This window comes from Euwallacea fornicatus, chromosome 1, assembly GCF_040115645.1.
Source record: "Euwallacea fornicatus isolate EFF26 chromosome 1, ASM4011564v1, whole genome shotgun sequence".
Classification (NCBI taxonomy): Eukaryota; Metazoa; Arthropoda; class Insecta; order Coleoptera; family Curculionidae; genus Euwallacea; species Euwallacea fornicatus.
In genome coordinates, this window is record NC_089541.1 from 4,493,269 (window position 1) to 4,506,119 (window position 12,851).

The window sequence follows — 12,851 nt, forward strand, 5'->3', positions numbered from 1 at the left end:
ACACAAAATAGGTCATTAGTATTTTGACTATTGTAAGGTAATTTTATGATGATTGGTGTGGATAATGGTTTAATCAATGCTCTACGTTCATAGTTCATTGCCTGTTGCAAAGTGCTTTCTCTAAATAATTACATCACACCAAGATCTTTTAATCATACCTGACGAATAAATCTATTTTCTTTAAGAGTATAAAAAAGTGTCTTACGAAGGTACTAATCACTTTGAAAATAAGTAATAATACCATTAAGAAAAAATAGATTTGTTAGTTTTTTCGCATATCTTCAGAAGGTCTCATATTTATAAAATTTTGTTTTTGCAGATCATTGCGTAATAAAATTGTTTCTTTTCCCAAAATCCCCAAAATTGCTTGATTTTATATAAAATTTATTCTATAAAATTCGCTTAATATGTAAAAAAAATCTTACCATGCATGCCCCTTGATTTTCCTTCTTGGGTAATTTACTGTAATTCACTTTATAGAAGTCTGAGAACAGGAACAAGAACATAAGGCCATGAATGGCGATCCATATCATAAACGACTTGGGATAGTCGCATTCGGTGAACAAAAGCTGGAACTGGTGTGCGAAAATGGCCACAAACTGTAGCATTTGGAACGAAGTCAGATATTTCTTCCACCAAATGAATCTTTGGTATTTTGGACCCATCGCGGACACCATGTAGTAGAAATACATTATAATATGTACAAACGTATTGAGCAATGCGAAGAAGGTACTATGACCGCCTAGAAAATGTTATATTGTAGTTATGAATCAGAAGTATGACTATAGAGTGCTAACCTGGGGCAAATTTCAAGCCCATCCACACAGAAAAGGGCATACAGCCATGGTGGATGACGTGCAGGGTTGACACGTGGCTGCTTTTTTTCCGCAAAATGAAGAAAAGGGTATCCAAGAATTCGGTGAATTTCGAGATATAGTACCACCAGCATGTCCTTGCCATCTAAATGATAATAATGTATAGAGGGAATTTTTCTCTAGTTAGAAAAGTTTACCCTTAATGCCATAGAGCTGTTGGAATAGTCCACTGGCTGACACCTAAAGCTGTAGCTACCCCACCATCCACTCATGAGGTACTTAAAAAAAAAGATTGTTGAACATGAATATTTAATTGTATATCTCGTAAATCCACTGCAATTAAGTGTAGTACTTAATAAATATGTATGAATATTATAAAATTAAACAAATATCAATAAAACCGGGCAGTTAACCTACCTCGTAAAATATCCAGGTACTAAAAAGTGTTTGTATCAAATTGTACACAATTAGAAGATTCCTAAGATTTAATGGTTTCCTATTTTCCATTATTTTTGGTCCTAGCACTTTAGAGAAGTACGCGTAGAACAGGCAGATAGCCATTGTGGGCAGAGGACTAGACATCATTGGCCAGTCTTTTACTCTGGGATCTGAAAGAAAGAAAAATATTATATTTTTATTACAACAGGTAAGCATGCAAGAATGGTGAAAATGAGAAAAACTAGATAATATTTTGTGTTAAATTATTTTCGAAATCATCTATTGATATAACAGTATAACAAATCTGAAACAGTATGGCTCTATGCAGAGGGCGGTGGTTTGATCTTGTAATTTTTATTTACAAGTAGATTACCAGTAATTCCTTCGTTCGACGTTAAAAGTATAAGGTATATATATAATAAGTTCTCTGTTAAGAAAATTACTATGACGAATATGAAGTTTTAACCTGAAGTATAAGACGTTTTCCACTGGCGAAAGTATGCGCTCAGAACCAAGAAAATTGGCAAATTGGTAAGTTTGTCTTAATCAATCATATAAATAAAATGAGGAAAAAACAAACCAATTTCAGGTACCAAACTCAGACGCTTACCAATCGTTAGATAAAATCCATAGTGCGGTCGCACAGCAAAACTGCATGATTCATAAGACATATAACATAGAATACATAGTACAATACTGCTTGGAGACATACTAGAGCAAATCAATGGAATTTAAATGGAAGTGGCACAAAGCATCACATACCAGATGAACCTACCCAAATGTTGCCCTGGTGTGCGATACATTGTAACATATCTGCTTAAGTTCAAATGATTTGCAACGTTATGTCACCAAGCAGTATACCAAGTAAAATTGCTGAAAATCTCATGGTGCATGTATCACGTCTTCTTCATCAACAGAGTGCGACCACACTAAGATAAACTGCACATTCGAAATACAGGATATATAGGACATGTAACATGAGATATGCAGTAAATGTTACTTGGAGGCCTAATAACGCAAACCAATTGAATTCAAATGAATCACATTTCAAAGCAACATATCAGTTGTTCTGCTGAAAGATATTTCTAGCGATGTTCGTTTAAATGTAAACGATTTTACTGAGTACTTACACAGAAGAAGAGGCAATAATTTTTTTTTAATTCTCCCCCCTTCAAACTATAAAAAAATTCTAGTCACCGAATATTTAATTTCAAAAAAAGGATAATAATGAAGCTACCAATAGTCCATCAGAAGGCGAAATTGCCTCAGGTTTGTGCCGATAAAATTTTTTTTTCGTTTTTTCATTGACGCTTATTTACTACACGTTATCGTGAAAAAAAAAACATTCTTACCCCCACAACGGCTCTATACATTTCTTCTACCATTTGCAGGCAAATCATCAAACCCAAGGTTTACTGAAATTATTACAACAAGAATGCCAATAATTATAACCGATATATGCATCAACAACTATTGACACGGTACATTTATATTTGTAACGTTATGTAAAATAGTACAAATGACAATTAAAACCGATGCAGTAATATATCTCTGACCTATGTTAATAAAATGCAGGTTAAACATCGAGAAATATGCATCACTAAACAGAAATAAGTGTTGTTAACACGACCGATAGCCTTTCAGAGGTCTCCGTCTGGGACTATGAATGAAATGACTAAACAAAAGCTATAAATAATTATTTATTGGGAATAATTAGCATTCACAAATCAGGTATTGTATGCCAATTCAAGTACATAGGAAGTTACTTAATAATAAAAAGGAAGAACATTTCGATTGGTACCTAGCTTAAAAGTTGTAATATGCATTTGTGGTAATGCAATAGTCATGAATATTGCGACTTAAAACAAGTATAATCACCAGGAAGGACGAAAAATCTAATAAAAGACATACGACGTGACATAGAAAAAAAGAACGCCCAGTAAATATTGTTTTATTTAAATAATTTTTAGTATGCATGTTTCTTATACTAAAACAAGTACTTAGTTAAAAAATAAAAATGTTTAATTGTTAAAAACAAAAAAAAATTAATAATTCATCGGTCTCCGCGGCGACTCATACATTCCTGAACACGTCTAAGCATAGACCTAATGAGGTGATTAATATCCTCTTGGGCGGTTTCATTCCAGGCTAACTCGACAGCATAACATAGAGCCGCTAAGGTTTGTGGGGAATGGGCTAAATTATGTAACCTTCTACCTACGATATCCCACACATGTTCAATCAGTGAGAGATCCGGAGATCGAGGTGGTCAAGGTAACAAATTGATTGCATTTTGTTGAAAGAAATCCATGCCCACTTTAGCCACATGTGTTCGTGCATTGTCTTGCTAGAAAATCGGATTAGTAAGAGTTTCCAGATCAGGCCCGACATGAGGTTCAAGAACTTATTGTATGTATCGTTGGGCTCTCATACTGCCTTTAATAAAAAGTAAAGGTGACCTGCTATCATATGCAATAGTACTCCAAACCATTACCCCAACAGTCTGATGGACATGCCTCTGTATTGTAAACTGAGGATTCCGTCTTTCATCCCGTCTTTTTGTTACTCTTGTCCGACCATCGTGCATACACAAACAGTATCTGGATTCGTCACTAAACACGATATTATCCCATTCCAGATTGCAATGCATCCGGTTCTCTACACCATTGCAGTCGATTTTGACGAAGATTTTAAATGAAGTGTAACACTAGAAGGAGACGGTAGGAAATCAGTCCAAAACTTCTTATCATGCGATAAATGGCTCGAATCTCAATGAGCCTTCCATACTCAGCAAACTATTGATCCACTAGCGTCCTCGACGAGATGAACCTATCCCTTAGGACCATAATTCAAAATCGGTAATCTTAGCGTTCTGTAGTTCGTCGGAATCGTCCAGTATCTCTCTTTCTGTCTGTTTCCTTTTTCCGTTTCCTTCCTTCTCCTGTCTGTTTCTTGAAACTATACCTGACAACATCTCACTATGGTGTTTATACTACGGTTCAATCTAGTGGCGACTTCGCTAGATGACCGACTAGCCTCTCGTAGATCTACTATAAGAGCTTTTTCGAGCCCACTCTATTGATGAAAATTTTGCTGCATTCTACGTCTAGGCATGTTTGATTAATCTAGAAGAACTTTCTAAGCACATTATACACCAATAAATGATATTTTGCAGTCATATTGTTGATATTTTATTGCAATTTTTATAGCAAAATAAAAACTAAAATTGCCGATAACTCGTAAATACATTAATAAATATGACTGAAAATTTAATCGTTTTTTGTATTCTCACATTAAACAGGCATACCAAAAATTATTTAAATAATTTTTACGGAGTGTTCTCGTTTCTATATCTCACAGAATATTTGAAGGATCTTGCTATTACTGCCATTTACGAATTCACTATATTATTGCTATGTCGGAATACATTGACTCCCTAAAATATTCGGACACTTACATTTATAATCTTCTTATGTGTATAGTAATAATAAAAATAAACAATTAGGAAACGGGACTTCGGTATATGTTTGATATTAATTTTTGCTTGTTAAAAATGCTAAAATATTTTAACCAACAGGTCGTTTTTGGGTTCTCCAAAAAAAATTCAGACATTTTTAGATCATAGTTTTGCCCATAAGAGTCTTATGTTGCATCTAATATTATAACAGGGGTTCATGGTACTTATTAAAATTGCCCCTAATACTCGTACGAATTTTTGAGGGGCAAAAATAGGTAGAGTTAGAAACATCATGAAGGCTATTAAAGAAAATTCCAGAATATGTGTCCTTAAACTGAAAATAGCTTTAGAAAGACAAACTAGTAAAAAAGTATCTCAAGAAACTATGCGGAAATGCATAAAAGCAAATGGTTTCAATGGTCAGGTACCCAGAAAAAAGGCACCGCTTAAATACCAAAAATAAGAACTTTAGAAAAGAATTTGCATTGAAACTGATTTTTCTACCGGAAAACAATTGGAAGGATGTAATTTTTGCCGATGAGTCAAAATTCAACGTATTTGGGTCCGATGGCCGACAAATGATATGGAAGAGACCCAATGAAGGACTGAAAACAAGCAATTTACGTCCTACTGTGAAACACGGTGGCGGATCGGTAAGCGTCTAAGGCTGCAGTTAGGCCAAAAGAGTTGGGGAATTAGAGTTCATTGATGGAACAATGGACAGTAATTCCAAAAAAATATGAAAATGAACAAAATGGTTTACTCAAACATCTTACGAAATAATTTGTTAAAAAGTGCCACTGATATAGGAATTCAAGGGAGTTTTAAGTATTATCAAGATAATGATCCCAAACATAACGCAACGATTGTTAAAAAATGGATGCTCTACAACAATCTAAAAGTTCTAAAAACCTCAGCTCGATTTCCGGATCTTAATCGAATTGAGAATGTGTGGCAACAGTAGGATTTGCAAGTAAGACAACATTCAATAACAAATAAAAATGAGCTAAAAAGAAGTTTTAACAGATGAGTGGTAGAAAACTGGTCTTACTTTAATAAAAAAAATTATTCTGACCATGCCTAAACGGCTTAAAGCCATTATAGGCAAAGAAGGAGGGCATAGAAAATATTAATATTTCTTCCACGCTTGTTTATTGTTTGGTAACGTGTCCGAAAATGTTTGCGATGGCAAAAATGTGTTGTTCTTTATACTTTTTTTGATTTTTTGATGCTGTTAGTTAATATTAAATATATTTTTGCATTGTTAGTAAGCAAAAACTAATATCAAACGTATAACCAAAGTCCCGTTTCCTAATTGTTTATTTTTATTTTTATCATACATAAAAGAAGATTGTAAGTGTAAGTGTCTGAATATTTTAGGGAGTCACTATACATCATGCATCATTTCGTGTATGCTTCAAAACTTGGACGATCCCATATAGTCACGATAGGAAAAAAAAAGAAAAAAAAACATAAATATGGGATAGGCAATTAAGGGGATATTACGACACGAATTATTTCAAAATATAGACCTTATAATAATGTAGTTGCAATTCATCTTCAGTCTTAACAAATCAATTAGTTGCGAAAGTAGGTCCCAAAAACCAACCAAACACTGCTTAATAAGTACGTCCAACTGACTGTTATTTCCTAGTTCACCATGTGCATAACTACACGTAAGTGCCGACGGTATTTAAAACGAAATCTCTAATGCGTTGGGTGTTGTGTGTGCTTGACATGCTAAACCGACAGTATTGTCATTTTAGGATTTGGAAAATGACCTCTGTAGTGTGGTGAAATTTTTGCAAATGTTTTGGCCCCATTCCAATTAGGACCTGCATATCAAATATCTCACCACGTTAGCTCATACCTTTTTAAAATCAAACTTCAGACTTTTGTATGGAAAAGACACTTTCCCAGGAAAAAAAATGTGGTAGGCCTAAATACGTAGTTCCGAAAAGTTCAAACTGAGTCACGTTCTCAAGTTTTTATTAGTTGGTTATGCGGGAGATCGATATCTATGGTCTAATGAACGGGTAATTTTGCCCTTTTAGCGCGGCAGGGGAAAGAAATATGTATTATGTGTCTCCCTTGACAACAATGAATTATGCGGGTATATCTTCCATATATTTGCTAGACTTACATATACACGGTGGCCGATTGGAAATGAAACACACTCAATTTTTAACAGCTAAGAAAATTTACAAAAAAACCCTAGGATAGGAATGAGTCACGCTTGAGTGGGGAACATTTTAGGCTAATTTGGATTCTCCTATCTGGCACCCCTTAAGTGGGGAGGCGTGCATTAGCAAAATTTTAAATGGAGAACGGGGTCGAGTGACGCCACCTTTTTAAGGTAATTTAATGTACTTTATAACCCCGAAATTTCAAGTCTCTGCTGTGAATACAACCAAAACGGCGGCTTCTCAAACATGTGCAAATTGAGCTGTTTACGTTTAGTCATTTCATCTGTTTCACTTTACTACGATAACAAAAAAATATTTGGAACAATGATAGAGAATACGTTTTACGTTTTGTAAACAAGAATAAAGTTACCACAGATCAATTGAGTAAATGTTAGAAATGCCCTCTCCCGACCTCTATACCATAGAAAAGATTTTCTTGAAATCGCTTGCGAACATTTTGAATCATCTGTGGTTTGATTCATTTTTCAATGATCCGTTGCCGTAAGTCGTCCAAAGATGTTGATTCGATGATGTAGATTGTGCTTTTTAAGTGAGTCGTAAAAAGAAGTCCAATGGACTTAAGTCTGGAGAATGCGGAAGCCACTTGATGGACTCCCTCCTTCTGATCGATTGCCCAGGAAACGTTTGATCTAAATATTGACAAACAGTCAGTGCATAATGAGGTGCCGCACCTTCCTACTGAAATATCAAATGGTTTTCCTTGTATCAGTCATCGATTGCGATTACTGCCATTAATGCCGGGCAAAATGGCGTTTTCCAATAATTCAAGATACATTTCTTTCTCAAATTACCATGCAAAAAGTATGGGCCTAACAGACGGTCACCAAATATTCCCACTCACTCATTCGATTTTTGCTGACATTGTGTATGGGCCTCGTGAATAATTGCAGAATTGTCAAACCTGCAACGGCAGTGGTGCCGAATCACAGTATCTTTCAAGAAGAAAGAGTATTCGTTTGAGTGATTCGTGATTCGTTCGTTAACAGACATTAAAAAGGAACTTGATTGTTAATCATTTAGAATCCGTTTTAAGATACTTTCGTAAAATTGCGAGCGCCTATCAAAATCATCCTCATTAAGTTCTTGCACTAGATGTATTGTGTACGGATGAAATTTATATTTTTTTAAAATCACTTGAACGCTCGTACGTTTGACGTCAGGTAGCACCTCTAACATTCTTGCACTTAATGGAGTCTTGAAAAAACATATCTCCAACACCGCCACCTTAGTTGCCTCATTTACCACCGCGTTTTCAGCCTGATGCTTTTTATATAAATATTTATATAATAAAAACAATATAAAGAAAATACTATTAAATTTATTGCAGGAAAGTAAAACCACTATATGTAGCAAGCTAAAATAACTGACCGTAAATAATTCAATTTGCACATCTTTAATTGATCTCAGGAATTACGAAGTACATTAAATTACTTTCAAAATAAGGTGTCATTCGACTTCTTTCCTATTTAAGATGTTGGGGATGAACACCCTCCCGCTTAGTCAATTACAAATAGGGAAATTCGGATTAGCCTAAAATGTTTCTCCCTCAAAAGTAAGTTTTACGTATCCGAGCGTTTTTTCATATTCTCCAAGGTATTCAGAACTGCGGATGTTTCGTTTTCAAACGGCCACCCTGTATTTGACATTAGAGAAGTATTGAATTTCCACATCCCGAATATTTCAGCTTCGATAAAACTGAACCGTAAGGAATATTATGATCTCTAAAATGTATCAATGTTTTTCAGTAGTTTGATAAGAGAAAGCGTTTTGGATATTCATAATAAGAACAAACGTTCTATCGTAAACACGAAATTGCCTTAATTTGCAGCTGTGACTGACGAAAAATTAACTTTCGACGTAAGAAATCCATTAGTTTCCAATCCTCCAATTAAGCAACTTAGCTTGTTTCAGTAGTAAACATGGTTTGTCGTCCATTCAAAGGTTCAAGCTATTATACACGCATTTATATAGGTTTTAACAAAATGTAAATACAATAAACTGTACCTATATTAGCGATGGCGTATTAAGTGCTTTAAAACATTAACAAATTGATATGCAATGTCAGAATAAAATTATAGTGGAAAATACATAGTCAGTATTGAACACATCCAGTTTATCACCAATTTTAACCTTGTAAGAATAATAGTAAAAATGGTTAAAACCAACTAAAGCTTCCCAAATCCTCTTTTAACGGTTTTCTGTAAGAAATGTTACTTTGCTTGCTACATTATGTAATGAACGACGTGGGAGGAAACTCACATTGTGCTCTTGATAGTCTGGATAAATACTAGATAAGTGTTAATATTCTCTTATAATTAATTTTCAGCTTATTCTTCAACGCCCTTTGAAACGGTAAGAGCCAAGTTCATCCACATTTATAGAAGTGCTTAGTCGTAGCAATTCCCAAAGGATATTTCTCTTATTAAAATAGAATTTATGCATGAACTGTAGGTCTTGGAACAATTACAGGATGTCGGATTTAAAACACAAGAGTCAAAATGTGATTGGTTCAACTGTAGTGTGATATATTTGTGACATAGGACGAACGCATTAAGATCATTAAACAAATGCTTTTACTTAACCTAACATTCATATATCCTGAAAATTTGATCAAAATCGAACCGCAAATAAGGGAGTTGCAGCTTTTTAAAGTCGTCAAAAATGTCAAAGTTGTGTCATTTTGCGCGAAAATCGTCACTCTTTGGCGTTTTCGAAAGGCTGCAACTCCCTTATTTGTCGTTCGATTTTGATCAAATTTTCAGGATATATGAAGAAAAATCCTCTCTGCAAGAATGTTAAAACCACATTGAGAAATTTTCACCGCACAAGAAGTTTTCAAAACGGAGTTTTTTTTTAAACGCTGGAAAGCACTCTAAAAGTTAAATTTTCAAAAGTTGCTCAATTACGCAAATTGAGTTTCGGTTTGAATTTTCATTATACAAAATTTGAACAAAATCAGTCAAAAGTTACGGTTTACAGAATTTTTTTCCGGCTGTACGGATACTTTTTTGAGTGACTGTATATAATTACAAAGATCAATGCTCTGACCGCCAAAAGCCGGCATATTGTCTTTTGCAAAAACAGAGATCTACATTAAATTTCGTAACGTTGCATCTATTGAGTTATCGATAATGAGTAGCCACAACACTTTTCGGTGTTTTCTCGGACGAGTCGTAAATTCGGAATGGACGTCAGGTTCTTCTCAATACTAAACTCCATAGACTAGTTAGTCTACTTACTAGTAGTTACCACCTATTGCTACAAATACTATTGAAACTTGTAATATTGCTAAAAAGAAATAAATTCCAAAAATAAGCATCGGCTCGTAAATCTACACGGATTCACTACGGTTAATTTTCATACAGTCAAAATAGATTTGCGTATTTTTACTCTCCAAGGAGGTTACTTTCGTTTTTTGTTTCTCGGCGGCTTTAAGTTATCGGCAACCATTATATAATTGTTTAATTGTTCATCCATGGAATTATTACTTTCTTAAGTCACATACATGACCCACTTTGTTCATATTCGAGTCGCTCGTATCTGCCAGGTAGATGACCAATTCAGCCTTAGGCTCTATCACATTTACGGATATTGTTTATATATACACAGTTACTTTAAGATTACTATAACCCACCGAGACGATGGCTTGACCTCAATAGTTGCGTTAATGCAATGGATCAAACAAAAACAAATGAGATAATATTTTGCATTACTTTTTACTTTTGCTTAAAATTTAGACAAGGTCAGGGGGGCGTTTTAGGTCATGGACTAAAGCCAAATTTAAAATAAACATCAATAATTGAATTTTTTCGTGTTTCACCGAATATAATTTCAACGAGTCGAGCTAAATTTTTGCCTATTATAAACTTCCACTAACCTTGCATCGAAAGTTTGCTCCAATGAGTTCAATGTCAAATCTAAAAGAAAACCTGTAAAAGTTGGTCGTATATATACAGATTTGGTAATCCAGTAAGAGTCGGACGTAATTCTTACCGTAGAAGACAAGTCGGGTTTACCAGTTTTACGTAATTTCTGTATGGAATGTTCTCTCAGAAGAAAGTGGACCGTAACACTTATAATAGTTAAGTATATTTTGTTGCAAGTCACTGACTGGAAAGGTTTTCAACAATAAAATATTTTTTTGGCAGGTTTCTTGTTTTTAATTGAAGAGAGAGGACGAAAACTTTCCACTAATTTTGCAAATATCTATACATATGTAGATCCTAATAGTGACATTGTACGTTAATTAAATAATATTAATTTTCCAACAATGTAATGCGTGTCAGGTTAAAAGTCCCATTTTTTTATCTACATATTTATATTTCATCCAACGGATTCTTTACATTCTGTAAAATTACGTCAGGTCTTGCTTCTTTTTTTAAACTTAGACGAGTTTTAAAGACACTAATTCGATATCTTCACAACCATAATTCCGTATTACTAATTGGCAATGCCCGTTGCAATGTTGGCCATATAAAGTAGGATTTAAGGATCATTAGCTAGATTCATGTTTTTAGAGATGTACCTGTGGACGCAACAAAACGTTATAGTAAAAAAATCTAGTATCGGACTAATATATAACTACTTTTATGGGAATTATTACTAATTTAGGTATCTATTTAATAGCCACAAATCATGTCTTCTAAATGCCCCCTATTAGATTCAACGCAATTTTGAATTTTAAATCAAAAATTTGCATTACTCGGCGTAGCAATTGTCCATCTTGATCTTGGTCCACGAGAGAAAAAGTTATTAAAGGTTAATACTTGAATTAATTATCAAAATGAGTTAGTTCTGTAACATTTTTTTTCATTTTATCTCTGATTGTTCTTTATTGGTTAGAAAGTTCTTGCAAACTGTTTACCAAAAAGCTCTACAGTCCAAAAGTCGTTGTTTAGTGTGGTGTAGCAACAATTCCGCAGCAAAAAGAGCGGATTCGACATGAAACTGCAAGAGTACATTGAGATTTTACTCTTTACTTCACCGGGTGATGCAAAATTTTGAACTTAAAATTCAAAGGTACATTGAAGCTGATAGAGGGTATTTGGAAGACTTCATTTTTAAAAATTCAAAAAGTATATATGATATATTATAATTATCTAAATTAATAATAAAGCGAAACATGTTAGATTCGATAGAGTGAACAATTTTTATATCGATTTAGTTACCACAGAGCAAAATGCAATAAAATGAAATATAAATATAATATAAATATATAAAATATAATAATAATGATATATAAAATTACTTGTATATTGGTAGACTATGAGATGGAACTTCCCTAAAACATCCGGGAGTTCCCCTTGCGCCCTGGGAAGCCGCATATATCACTGTACAGATTTCAGTTGTATTTATAGCAACAGATACGTATTTTTAGTTTATGTTCAGTGTATCAATATGAAATGAAAAGTGTTAAGGTTATCAGAAAAAAATAACATCGTAAAAAGCTTGGAAAACAGTGTCAGCGTTACAAATTTATCTAAAAAATGTAGTATTGCTAAAGCTATAATTTATATTAAAAACGGGGAGAAAATAAATATTTAAGGTAGTCAAAATTTTTAAGAAACCTAAAAGAAAAATTCTAAGACAAGGTGAAATGCCTATAATAGGAAAAACGAAAAACTCTAGATGTTACGTTACCAATTTATTGCGGCTATTCCAGAAAAGCTTGAATGGTATCGAGAATTTTTAAAAATTTGTTCCCCAGGTAAAAGTACATAGAATACACATATTATACTTAACATATGTACATACATATCCAGTTCTGGAAAAAAAACATTTGTGATTTGTTAAGTCAGGAAACATTTGAAACAAGTTGGACTGCCTGAAAAAGCGATTTTCTTATTGGACAATGGTCCCAGTCATCCACTAGTTGAAAATTTACAATCAAATGATTGAAAAAATAATTGCTTTTTATATGCCACCAAATGTTAC

At 33.8% G+C, this 12,851-nt stretch overlaps 1 protein-coding gene across 1 annotated transcript in view; it reads right to left on the reverse strand.

Annotated features, from left to right (window-relative positions):
* The window catches only part of LOC136341771 (very long chain fatty acid elongase AAEL008004-like), a 33,001-nt gene that overhangs the window by 6,585 nt on the left and 13,565 nt on the right, over window positions 1–12,851 (reverse strand). The window contains exons 3-6 of the mRNA XM_066287079.1: window positions 1,233–1,423; window positions 1,013–1,093; window positions 798–960; window positions 426–742 (exon numbers count right to left, since the gene is read on the reverse strand). Coding sequence (XP_066143176.1) covers window positions 426–742; window positions 798–960; window positions 1,013–1,093; window positions 1,233–1,423 — 752 coding nt within the window. The remainder of the gene's footprint in view (window positions 1–425; window positions 743–797; window positions 961–1,012; window positions 1,094–1,232; window positions 1,424–12,851) is intronic.